The 12,114-nt window shown below is 40.0% G+C and overlaps 1 protein-coding gene across 5 annotated transcripts in view; it reads left to right on the top strand.

Moving 5' to 3' along the window:
* The first annotated feature begins 535 nt into the window (after positions 1 to 535).
* ERCC6L2 (ERCC excision repair 6 like 2) overlaps positions 536 to 12,114 on the top strand; it is a 96,610-nt gene continuing 85,031 nt past the window's right edge. For 2 of the 5 annotated variants that reach the window (XM_034773252.1, XM_034773251.1), the window contains exons 1-4: positions 541 to 830; positions 1,202 to 1,280; positions 2,132 to 2,246; positions 5,645 to 6,069. In XM_034773252.1, the coding sequence (XP_034629143.1) occupies positions 2,228 to 2,246; positions 5,645 to 6,069 (444 nt within the window). In that variant the 5' untranslated portion in view covers positions 541 to 830; positions 1,202 to 1,280; positions 2,132 to 2,227. Of the gene's footprint in view, positions 831 to 1,201; positions 1,281 to 2,131; positions 2,247 to 5,644; positions 6,070 to 6,102; positions 6,823 to 12,114 lie in introns of those variants that run through there. The other 3 variants (XM_034773255.1, XM_034773253.1, XM_034773254.1) reach the window with 3 other exon arrangements.

Raw genomic sequence — 12,114 nt, 5'->3', positions numbered from 1 at the left:
TGCATGTGGCTACTCCCTGACAGAGTCCAGCTGGCTGCTCAGGGCAGGAACAATGTGCTTTAGGGTGAGGCCATGCAAGTTAGTAACGTGTCAGTAACAGTCCCTGGCTGGAGGGGGTTCACTGGGCCGGCTGCATCGCTGCAGCAGGAGAGGGACGGACTGGAGGGAGCCCAGCCCTACGTCAGAAGACCAACGCTCCACAGCCCTTCCAGAGAGAGCATAGCGCATAGCGCGAGAATTGAAAACATCACGTTATTTGCTCCTGAAGCCAATAGCCCTTCTACTGCCGTTGCGGTGCCTTTAAGAGAAAATCCCGTAGAGCCTCCTCTACATCTCGCGATATTTGGCTGTAGAGCCTGCCCCCGGAGGCGCAGGCTGGAGTGGAGCAGTCGCAGCGCCCGGTGCAGCTCAGGCAAGGAGCAGGGAGGCGGGTGTCTGCCCCCCCCCCCCCCGAGCTGGGAGAGGGGAGCTGACCGGGGTCCAGCCCCCCCCGACCAGAGCAGCCTCCCTCCCCGTCCTGTTCTCATGCAGCCCCCGCCGGGGAGCCCCTGCCCTTCCGCCATCCTCGGGGATCTCGCTGCGGGGACAAGGGGTGCGGGGATTGCAACTGACCAGCGCCAGCCACACCCCCGCACGGCGTGGGGGTTGCACACGCTGCCCCTTGAACTATTCCTTCCTTATCAACACATTCCAACCAGTCTCCAGTTCCAGGGGTGTTTTAATATTCTCTGAAACACACTCATGGCAGGGAATATGTTATCTTCTCCGCCCCCTCTTTTGCAAGAAAGTGAGAGAGCTTTGGGGCTTAGGCAGAACGTCTACATTTAGCTGTAAATGAAATCACGATGTATTTTGGAGGATTGGGGAGAGGACTGAGGAGGTGTTATGCTGTCAATGAACATTTTGTTACTTCCTAAACATGTCTGTTTTCGTGATAAAGGACATGGGGAGGAGTGGGAAGAAGCGTGGAACTGGGTTCTTAATTAGGGGAAATACTGAAATAATTTAATAGAATACATTTATATATAATGTAATAAAAAATCCCAGTCCTGCATCGTTTGTGCCCCTGGAGTGCACAAGGAGTGCAAGACTTGACCCCTAATGTGTATATATGTTAAGGGAGATAGTCCCAGGTCTGTTATATTGATTTCCCTTCAAATTTTAAATACAATTTTGACACAGGCTGTTTTATTTTCACCAGATTTTAATACTATCAACATTTTTTATTTTGAAACTGATCACGCTACCTCAGTTCAATTTTAATGGAGGGCAAAGACAAGGTAAGTATTGGTTAATATGAAGAGATTACTTGTTCGGCTTTTTATTTATTTGGTTTTCTTCAATGTCTCTATTTGCCCTGTTTGTTCTCTGTAGTCTTTTTATTTTATCTTATGTTAAAATCTAGTTAAAACTTGGTATATGGTTCGTAAGAACAATTAGAGTTGAATTGGAAAGTTTTTATGTTTAATTCTCAGTTTGATTCGCCTATTTGTCTGATAGTCTATCCAGAAGAGGTGTGTGTACTCTGTCTGGTATTTATTAAAAAGTTGGAGCTCAAGTATATATTAAAAGATGATTGAAACGTTATATTGTGTAAGAAAAAAATCTGTAAAGTACAAGAGTAGAAGTTTTTAGTAAATGATGTGCCCTGGTATTTGGTATTATATAGGAAAAGGTGATAAGAGATGATTGTGTATGAACATTGTTGATCATTGGTAAGATGATTTAACTTATTGATAAAAAGAAGAACAGGAGTACTTGTGAAGCTTATGCTCTAATAAATTTGTTAGTCTCTAAGGTGCCACAAGTACTCCTGTTCTTCTTTTTGCGAATACAGACTAACACGGCTGCTACTCTGAAACCTAACTTATTGATGTTAAACTCTCTAAAAATCTAGCCAGTTGCTCAGTATGTTCTAGCAGGGTAAGAATGCTTGCCTGGTCAGTGGATGTCATAAGTCCACTTCAGCCCATGCGTTTTGTTCACCAGGGGCAGCTTATTAGGATCCAAAGCATAGGCCATTGAACATGTAGGGAGTAAGAACATCACAACAGGCTCTCTGAGTCCCATCTTGATTGGTGTTAACCTTCAAAGTTGAGTGATTGGCTCCTTTTCCTTCTATCTCTGTTAGCATATGAAATGGGCTCACTGACTTCTCTTGTTATCGTGGATGTCTGGATGTTCTAATTCATGGATGTTGCAAGTACATCTGTGGTTATAAATTGAAATGTGCGACGATATCAGAGGTAAGTTACTTATTGCCTTTCAAGGGTAGTTTGGATTAATAAATATCTGTACAATGCTTTGAAGATGTCTTGGCTGTCTATGAGCTAAGATCAAGTGTAATACTGTGTTAAGTAACAGGTACTGTAAGGGGCTGCATCAATGCTCTACTGGTGTAGTAAAGTGGTACAACTCCCCAAGTATGGATGCAGCTAAATGGGTATAAAAGTGCTTATAATGGTATAGCTTATTCTCATACAGGAAAGGGATATAAGCACTTTGATATTGGTATAACTGTGCCCACTTGGGAAAGTACCAATATAACTTTTTTTTGGTTTAAAAAAAAAATCATCACACTACTCCTGACAGAAATAGTTATACTGGTACATAAATTGTGTGTGGACCAGATTTGAGTGAATCTGCAATGATTGTTGCATTTTTTACGACACTGCCACCTTGGATTTTGTCAAGATGATGGCCTCGTTGCCATTACTCTTGGCTTCCTATCCCCTTTCTTTATAATGTTTGTTTGCTTGTTTCATGTTAGATTTGAAGTTCTTTGTGGGAAGGACTGTATCTTCCAGAACATTGCTTTTCACATCAAAGCGTTGATCCGGACTAGGAATTGGATTGATACCACAATATATATAATTAATATTACTGTTAATAAACAGTAATCCCTATTCTGTAGGCAGAATTTCTTCATTCACTCTAGACTACTGACAATCTTCTGGCTTTCCATTCTTTTCCTGTAACTGGAAAAAGTTGATTTGCTGGCTTAAAAGTAAGGGCTGTGTCATCTCAAATCACATTAACTGCAAATTTTTAGATTTTTTTTTTTTGTTTTGTTACATGGTACACCTAAGATTACTGTAACTGAAAGATTACAGGATTTCACACACCCCTTTTTTAGTTTGTGGCTTTTTAACAGCATGTTGTATATAGTGAGTTTCACTTCTTTGTTGGTTAGATTCACTTCTAATTTTGCACACTAGCATGAAGATTCATACATTTTTTGTTGGGGAGTTTACCTGCGTGCTCTTTTTTAGGTACTCCAAGCACATGTATGCAACAGTAATGATGAGACAAAGATTCTAATCTTTCAGAAATTAGATATATTCTTCTGTGTTAACATTTTTCATGTAATTAAATAAACTTGTAATCTATTTCTAATTAATACGTTTAAAAGAATTGTCCTGAAAATATATAGATCTCATAGGAGCCAGGGAGTGTGGCTAGGAGAGTATTACCTCTCCCATGGATTCTTGCGTTGAACCCTAAGAGGGGACCAGTGGACAGGTTTCTCCTCTCCCTCAGGACCCCTTTGTGGAGCCATTTAAGAGAGCGCAGAAGCAAATGGATGGATGTTTTCATTTCTCTGGAACCTTTGCATTGGAATCACGATGAGGACAGCTGCTTAGGAAGATGCCTTCCTACTCCTCATTGCTGTACCTCATTGCCAGTCTCTACTTTTTGGGTGCTCCTTCCCCACAAATAGTTCAGGTGCCTGTCTCTGCTGCTGCTCATAGCAGTAGTAGAGTGAAATTTAATATTGTTGTCTACATCTGCATAGTAGCAATGAAACTAATCAGTCTTAATTTCACTGCTACTGTTTTGGAGAACTGTGAGCACCAGAGGCACAATATTGTGCAGCAATATTAGCTAAGTTGTGCAAGACTCAGTAATTTGCTTATGCTCTTGACCATGATAGTATTTCTCATGGCTTCTGCTGCAGTTTTTTAATACTGTGCAGATTTGTGCTTTAAAAAAAGTTATGTATGGCTGCTGGGCACTATTATGCCTAGGGACTTGTGACGTGTGGAATCCCATCACATTAGGCACATATAAGCTTACATGCATTTGGATTCAGAGCAGCTGCAAGGAGGTGGAGATGGGAGAAGAGCCTTTTTGTTTGGAGGATGATCAAAATTTGTACCACGTTTCAACACCTTTTGTACAAAATGGATTTCCTTTGGCATCACAGACATTTAGGAAAATCTCTTTTTTTACAACAAAACATGTTTTTGCTTTGAACCAAGAAATTCAGTGTTGATAAGTGCAAAGTAATGCGCATTGGAAAAAATAATCCTAGCTGTACATACAGAACGATGGGGTCTAAATTAGCTGTTACCACTCAAGAAAGAGATCTTGGAATCATAGAAATGTAGAACTGGAAGGGACCTCGAGAGGTCATCAAGTCCAGTCTCCTGAACTCAAGGCAGGACTACCTAATAGACCATTCCTTACAAGTGTTTGTCTGACCTGTTCTTAATAACCTGCAATGACGGAGATTCCACACCCTCCCCAGGAAATTTGTTACAGGGCATACCCTGACAGGAAACTTTTCCTGATGTGTATATATAGGATATTACAGGGGTGTATGGGGGTCTCAACTGAATTTTGGCTTTTTTGGGACTTGGGAATTTTTCACAGGGCAAGTGGCTGAGGCTGCACTAAACAGCTGGTGGGGTCAGGAGGGTGCTTTCTTTGGCAAGGGTGTCAGTACTCATATGGTGCAGCCTTCTGCTAGACTGATCTGGTCCTTCAGCATGGCACCATTCTGCTTCCTCTGTGCTCTGGGGGAGTGAGATGGGCAGGGAGCTGGCTCCAAGCAACTAAGACTGCCTGACCACTGCAGTGACAGGCCCGCAGGGAGCGGAACGCCGCACCCTGGTGAGTACTGGCTCCTGCCAAACAGAGCCCTCTCCTTCAATGTGAGAGTGGATGGGGCCACATTGAAGGGCTTGGATCAGGAGGGGACAGTGTCCGCCATCGGTAGCAGGGGGGACTCTATGCCAGAGGTCTTGGCTGTTGGGGGCAGGCTTCCTGCCCTCCTTGCTCCCCCGCCATGCAGCTGTAGCAGCTGGCCCCAGGGCACAGAGCTCCATCCACTTCCCCTGCCAAACAGAGTCTGCGCAAGGGAAGCAGAGGGGGCCATGCTGAAGGACCGGTGGGATCAGGAGGCCAGTATTCACGGATTGCAGCCTTTTGCTCCTTTGCTGATCACCTCTTCAGAACCCCCGTTGGCTGCCTCTGTGTCAGGGGCACAGAAAGAGAAGGTAGGGAGCAAGGTCCTGCAGCCAAAACCTCCTGACCACTGTAGAGTGTGGAAGGTTTCCTCAAGTGCTACATGGTGAGTTCCATCCCCATGAGTACAGGCCATCCCTCCCCAGCACTCGCTGCCCTTTGTTTTTGTTTTTTCCAGATTTTCTCGCATTTGTAAAATTTTAAGAGAAAACCAGATAAATTCCCAGGAAACTTATAAGTAAGGCCCTTCATTTTTGGATTTTATTTATATATGTATTTTCTCAGAACAGTGTTAATAAAATACTTTGAACAGTGTTAACAAAAGCATAACAAGCGTAGCACTTTTTTCACATAGTTTGCAACATCATCTTTTTTTGTGTGTTTTTGTTTTTAGACAGGTGGCATGCTGGACAGAAGTGTCTTGCCCCATCTCCTGAAAGTGGGAAACTGTGTGAAGCCACAATAAAGTCAGTTGAAACAGACAAGAATGGGACATCATTTGCAATTGTATCATTTTTGGGGTCTGAAGAAAAGAACATCATAATAACAAAACTCTGTAAAGCCAGAGCTGGTAAAGATCCCCGGAATAGCTTAATATTTGATGATGAAGATTTGGAAAAGCCTTTTTTCCCTGACCAAAGGCTTCCGTCTCCTGCAGTTGCTTTTGAGTTATCTGTAGATGGGGACTGTATCCCTTATACAATTAATAGGTATCTGCGTGATTATCAAAGAGATGGGGTTCAGTTTCTCTATGGACACTATGCTCGTAAAAGAGGATGTATTCTTGGAGATGACATGGGACTTGGAAAAACAATACAGGTATTTTGTCACCTTAAACTATTGGTTCAGATACGACTATGCTTTATGAAATAGATTACATATAAGGGTTAATGATTTTTAAAAGGCACCTATTTAAGAAGTTATAATTGTATATCTAGCTAGAGTCCCAATGTTTGTCTTTATATTTTAGGTATTTTGAGAATTACTCTCTGTGCATCATAACAATGGTTATAAATGGGGCTTTACGCTTTTAACATGCACAGAGTGGCTAAAGTTGTTTTTCATTCATTATCTAGACAGTAACAGTTTTGTGCTGCTCTTGAAAAGTACTTCAGGTATACTCCAAACTTTGGAGACCCTAGCCAGATTAATTTTGTAAGATCCAAGATGTTTCATTCCATTGTTGTCTCCCAGTCAGAAATGTATGTGATTTAGGCTACTATTCTTATAAGTAAAGATGACAGCTAATGTTAATGCAAAAGATACACAGTATAGTAGCATTTTTTTCTTATCTGTTTTGGATCGTCAGGGTTCAATGATTCAGTCGAAATTAGGACATTTTTAATCTGGAAGGAGGTTCTTACTCCTCCACTTCTTTTATTTATTTAGTTAGTGGGTTGAATCCTAAAGTATCTAATATATAATGCCCTCTTCTCTCCCCCCTGCCGACTCCTCCATTGTCTAATTCCTGCCGGAGCCCCACTGATCCATCTACTCCAGTGTAAAATTCTCCCCATCCCCACTTCTGGGAATATTAACTGAGAATTTTCCTTAGTGTGAGACAATGCTAAAGTGAGTAACATCATAAACCTTTTCTCTTTAAAAAGGGAGAATAAACTAAGTGTACATTTGGCAAAGTCTCTTTCTTGGGGGAGTATTTATAGGTGTACCACACAATGTGTGTCTTCCTCTTTGTGCTATAACATTCTCAGTTTGAATAAAACGGAACTGCTTCTGTTTGCATAATGCTGCACCTGATCATGCCTAGGTTTCTTGTTAGCATGTGGTTGAGAGCAAAGGAAACTAATCAGATGCACTCAAATACAGTAGATGTAGAAGTATTTTTGTATTCTAAACTGCAAGTATCTCATACAATCTAATAAAAAACATGTATCCAAAGATATTTGGCAGACAATTTCAATACCACTAATATTTAAATAACCATTTTGGGTTTCTGCAGTGTATCATATTTCAGTTGACTTGTGTCAACGTTATGTTGGTAACATTCTTTGACATTCTGCTCATTCTACAAATCCCTCTCAGAGGAGAAGGAATACAAGTAATAACACATGTTCACTATATTTATTGTTTGCTTTTAAAATATAAACTAAAAAGTTCTTAAACTTTTTTCTTAATCTTGATCAACCTGTTTAGCTAATGCTCTATAATACCATCTAAACTATGAAAAACAAATTCTAAAAGTGCAATGTCATTGATAATTATAATGAAAAGTACTTTCATCAAGCTGAATTTAAAATTTTACCTCTGCATATAAATTGCGAGACTATCCCTTCAGCTATACAAGGCATAGACTATTTTAGAGAGCAGGATTCCTAGAAGTTTTAATATCAAGCAGTTTGCCCGCAAGAATGGTGCACATAGATGATGCTGGGTGATAGTGAGTGGCGTGCTTCCTCTGCCGTATAACTGTATGGAATAATTAATTATTATGAAGGGATAGATGGGAGACAAGCAAGCTCAGCATGTTGCAACAACTGATTTTATGTAGTTGTTTGGAATTGCAGTGTGATAAACTTTCTAATTGCTACCCCAACTTTGAAGAAGAATGCATCATTAAAAGAGTATCTTGTATATTCTCTCCCTCCTCCCCCTGCCTCCGCCTCCCTCCACCCCCAAAAGTCAGTCTTTATACTCTGCACTTCGAGCTGCAGGAAGGGGCAGTAAGGTGCATATGAAAATACAAAAGAGGCAGGAGTCTCATTTATTTGTGTAGAAAACATTGCTGTGTTGAAACAAGTATTATGTATATTCAGTTACTTTAATTAACCACTTAACACATATCAGAAAACCTAATTTACAGTGCTGTAAAAATCTCCTCCTCCTCCTCATGCTTGTTTACATGCTGAGCTTCCCATCCCTGGCTCAAATTACAGTATGATTCTGGAAGATGTCTGGGATGCCTTTAGGATATACTAATGCATACAGTGAGTGAGATTTCCCCCCCTACTTCTGAAGACTTTTTTTTTTTAATTATAATGAGGAAATGTTCAAAAACACTAGTGCAAATGTTATAACCAAGTCTGATTTCCCCTTGCCCCTTCACATTGGCCAGTGGGAAATGTTATTGCACTGTTTCCCAGACCCTGGTATATAGTGTATATTGCTAACTGACAGTGTGTAAGGAAACAGCCTGTAAATGTTTCCTTGTCAGCATGGGGAAAGATGCCTTTCTCAGAATGATAATTTGGTTTGTCATTTTGGGGATGAAATACCATTCTATCCTATGACCAATTCAGAGATTAGATTGCCGATTTTATTCTTTTGGGATTTCTTTGAGGCTTAATTTAAAGTTTGTTCCATAATGGATAACTTGGTTTTTGTAAATGATTTGTTAAACTTCTATTCAATACAGTTTATTTTAGCAACCCCCCACGGTGCTGCTATAGCTTAGAAACTCCTGACATTTTTAAATGTCCCTTTTCAAAAAGTGTGTGTAATTCAGTTTAAAATCTCATTTTCAGTTGTAACATTGCATCTAAATTCTCAAGATGACAATTCATTTCTCAACTAAATTTCATTTAAATCAGTTGGGCTCAGTTTTATTTTCAAAGTCAGAGTTTGGATATGGAGTATTTTATTAACCCTAGGAAAATACTGTTGGTTTTTAATACCACAAGAGCATGAAGGAGGCACTGTATGAGGTTAAATTAGTATATTAAAACTCCAGTCCTGCAAACTATTCTGAATAGGTGAACCTCTGCTCTTATGTAGATCTTCACAGAAATCAATGGGGCTCTGGGCAGACCCCTGTTGAAGTCAATAGGACACCATGGGTATAGAGGTCTGCCCATGTGCAGCAGTTTGCAGGATTTGGTTTTAGGAGTGTAATGTTTAAACCTGATGAAATCCTGAATTTCTGAACTACTGTTTAAACTCCTCCTTCCCCCTCCCCAAACATATTATCCTACATGGAGGCTGGTGTGTCTGATGTAAATTAAAGAAATTCATATTTCAGGCAGCCACTTCCTTAATCTGTATGGCATGTAGAATTACCTTCTGTTACACCATAGTCACAGTGGGGTGGACTATGGGCAAAGTGCAGCCTTAATTTTAAATTTCCTTACATTTGTCCATTTAATGTTAAAATAACATTGTTTTAACTAGGGCTGTCAAGGGATTAAAAAAATCAATCGCTATTAATCGTGCTGTTAAACAATAATAGAATATTATTTAAATATTTTTGAATGTTTTCTATGTTTTCAAATATATTGATTTCAGTTACAACACAGAATACAAGTGTACAGTGCTCATTTTTATATTTTTACTACAAATATTTGCACTGTAAAAAACAAAAGAAATAGTATTTTTCAATTCACCTCATACAAGTACTGTAGTGTAATCTCTTTATCATGAAAGTTGAACTTACAAATGTAGAATTATGTACCAAAAAAAAAACTGCACTCAAAAATAAAACAATAAGTCTACAAGTCTGTCTACATTTGCAGGTGATAATGCTGCCTGCTTCTTGTTTACAGTGTCACCTGAAAGTGAGAACAGGCGTTCTCATGGCGACTTGTAGGCTCTAAAGTTACATTGTTTTTGTTTTTAAGTGCAGTTATGTAACAAAAAAAAATCTACATTTGTAAATTGCACTTTCACGATAGAGATTGCACTATAGTACTTATATGAGGTGAATTGAAAAATACTATTTCTTTTATCATTTTTACAGTGCAAATATTTGTAAACAAAATATAACGTGAGCACTGTACACTTTGTATTCTGATTTGTAATTGAAATCCATATATTTGTAAATGTAGAAAAACATTGAACATATTTAATAAATTTCAATTGGTATTCTATTTAGCAGTGTGATTAAAACTGCAATTAATAGCGATTAATTTTTTTTTATTTAATCGCGTGATTTAACTGTGATTAATCGACATCCCTAGTTTTAACTTATCTTAGTGGTGTCCCCAGATATGAAGAAATAATTTTATTTACCGATTTTCTTTATGGAAGCAGGGGTGGTGCTGATGGATCATGGTGAGTAGTAGCAAGATCTCTATTCCTTTTCCAACACACCTTGAAAAGAGGCTAAAAAGAAAGTTAAAGGCCTGAAGAGTGAATAAAGTTTTGAAGTCTTTTTATTTTTTCCTAATTATTTCCTTAAACTTGTGACCACCTAAGTAGTTGTGCTGTAAAATAGTTATTAGAGAACATTCTGAGAAATGGCTGTGTCTGTTGTAGCAGGATGGATTTACAAAATAATTTATGTATGTTTATTTTACAGAGTTCAAACTATATTGTTTCTGGAGGTTCTGTCTCCCCTATCTATCTGTTATGAGGTGTCTCAGAGAAAAGTGAAATGTTTTTGGCTTCAATTCCCCCTCCTTATGCTGCCTGTTCTCCAGTTTGCTTCCTGCTTCAGTTGAAGGAGCAACAGATTTCTCTGGCAGATTGTCCTTTTTCAGACCTTTGCCACAGTTACCAAAATGTGAAAGTTTGATGGGGATAATTCTTCAAATAAATGAAGAGTCTGGAAACCACTAGAAGTTATTTCTTTCTGCGGAATTTCAGTTTATGCTTGAAAGGGTTAAAAAAAAATTTGCCACCACCACCACCACCACCAAAAACCTATTATTAAAATTCACTGATATGCGTACAAACTACCTTGCCCCCTCAGTTTATATGAAGAATTGTGCCTAAAATTGTATTGCCTCCTCTGGCCCCTATGGTAGCTTTCCATTCTCCTGCCCCACATGGTGGCTTCTCCCTCTTATGCCCCACCCACCTCTATCCTTTGCATGTTTTTTTCCTGGCAGCTCAGCATTCCTTGCTGTCTCTCCCTCCACCATTCCCTGTTGGCTACCTCCTTCTCTGTGGTGCTGACAGCTTTAGCTCTGTCCTGCTATGAACAGCTGTGAGGCAGCTGCAGAGGAAAGGGACGGGAGCTGGCTGCTGCTGTGAGCAGTAGAGGAACTGCCAAACTTCTAAAAGATGAGCACTGCAGTGGCAGAACAGCTGCTTCTTGCTGCTGCACAGTTCCTGGGACATCATACCTGGGTGATTTTTAAAAATGTGACTTGGGGCCAAACTGTGTCTGCCAATAGCTGTGCTTTTTGCCTTCTGTTTCTTCTGGATGACAACTGAAGTGTAGCCCAAAATAGCTCAGACTGTGGGCCTCTAACCTACTATAGAATGTTGCAGTGTATATACCCATATTACCCCAAGCCACGCACATTCCAAGCTGACAGATAAGCTGAAGTCAGCAGAGAGTGTGTTGCAATTGGGGCTTAACAAGGTGACCTTGCTGTAGTTCAGTCCCTGAATCCAATGGAGAAAGCTAATCCTGGTGCTAGCCTCGGAGAATTGGAGGAGCAAGGACTGTATCCTGGGAAGCAGTGACTCTGAAAAAGACTTTGGGGCCATTTTGGATAATCAGTTGAATGTGAGCTGCCAGTGCAATGTTGGCCCAAAGGACTAATATGATACTTGGATATATGAACAAGGAAATATCAAGTAGGAGTAGGGAGGTTATATTACCGCTGTATTTGGCACTAGTGCAACTGCTACTGGAATACTATGTTCAATTCAGATGTTCACAATTCAAGAAGGATGATGATGCTAAATTGGAGAGAGCTCAGAAAAGAGCCACAAGAATGATCAAAGTGGTTCTGAATATGTGGTCTGTGGACCTCTGGGGGTCAGTGGTCTATGTCTAAGAGGACCGCGAAAGGTGGTTGTTAGCATAAACAGTGGTCCATGGCCCCCTGGGGGACCGCAGACTACCTCTAAGATTTCCAAAGAGGTCCACACTTCCATTCAAAAAATGTTCAGGATCTGTGAATGAAAAAAGGTTGAAAACTGCTAGATTAAAAGATTTGAAAACATGCCTTTAATAGT

This window comes from Trachemys scripta, chromosome 6, assembly GCF_013100865.1.
Source record: "Trachemys scripta elegans isolate TJP31775 chromosome 6, CAS_Tse_1.0, whole genome shotgun sequence".
Taxonomy (NCBI): Eukaryota; Metazoa; Chordata; order Testudines; family Emydidae; genus Trachemys; species Trachemys scripta.
This window is presented reverse-complemented; position numbering and strand designations above follow the sequence as displayed.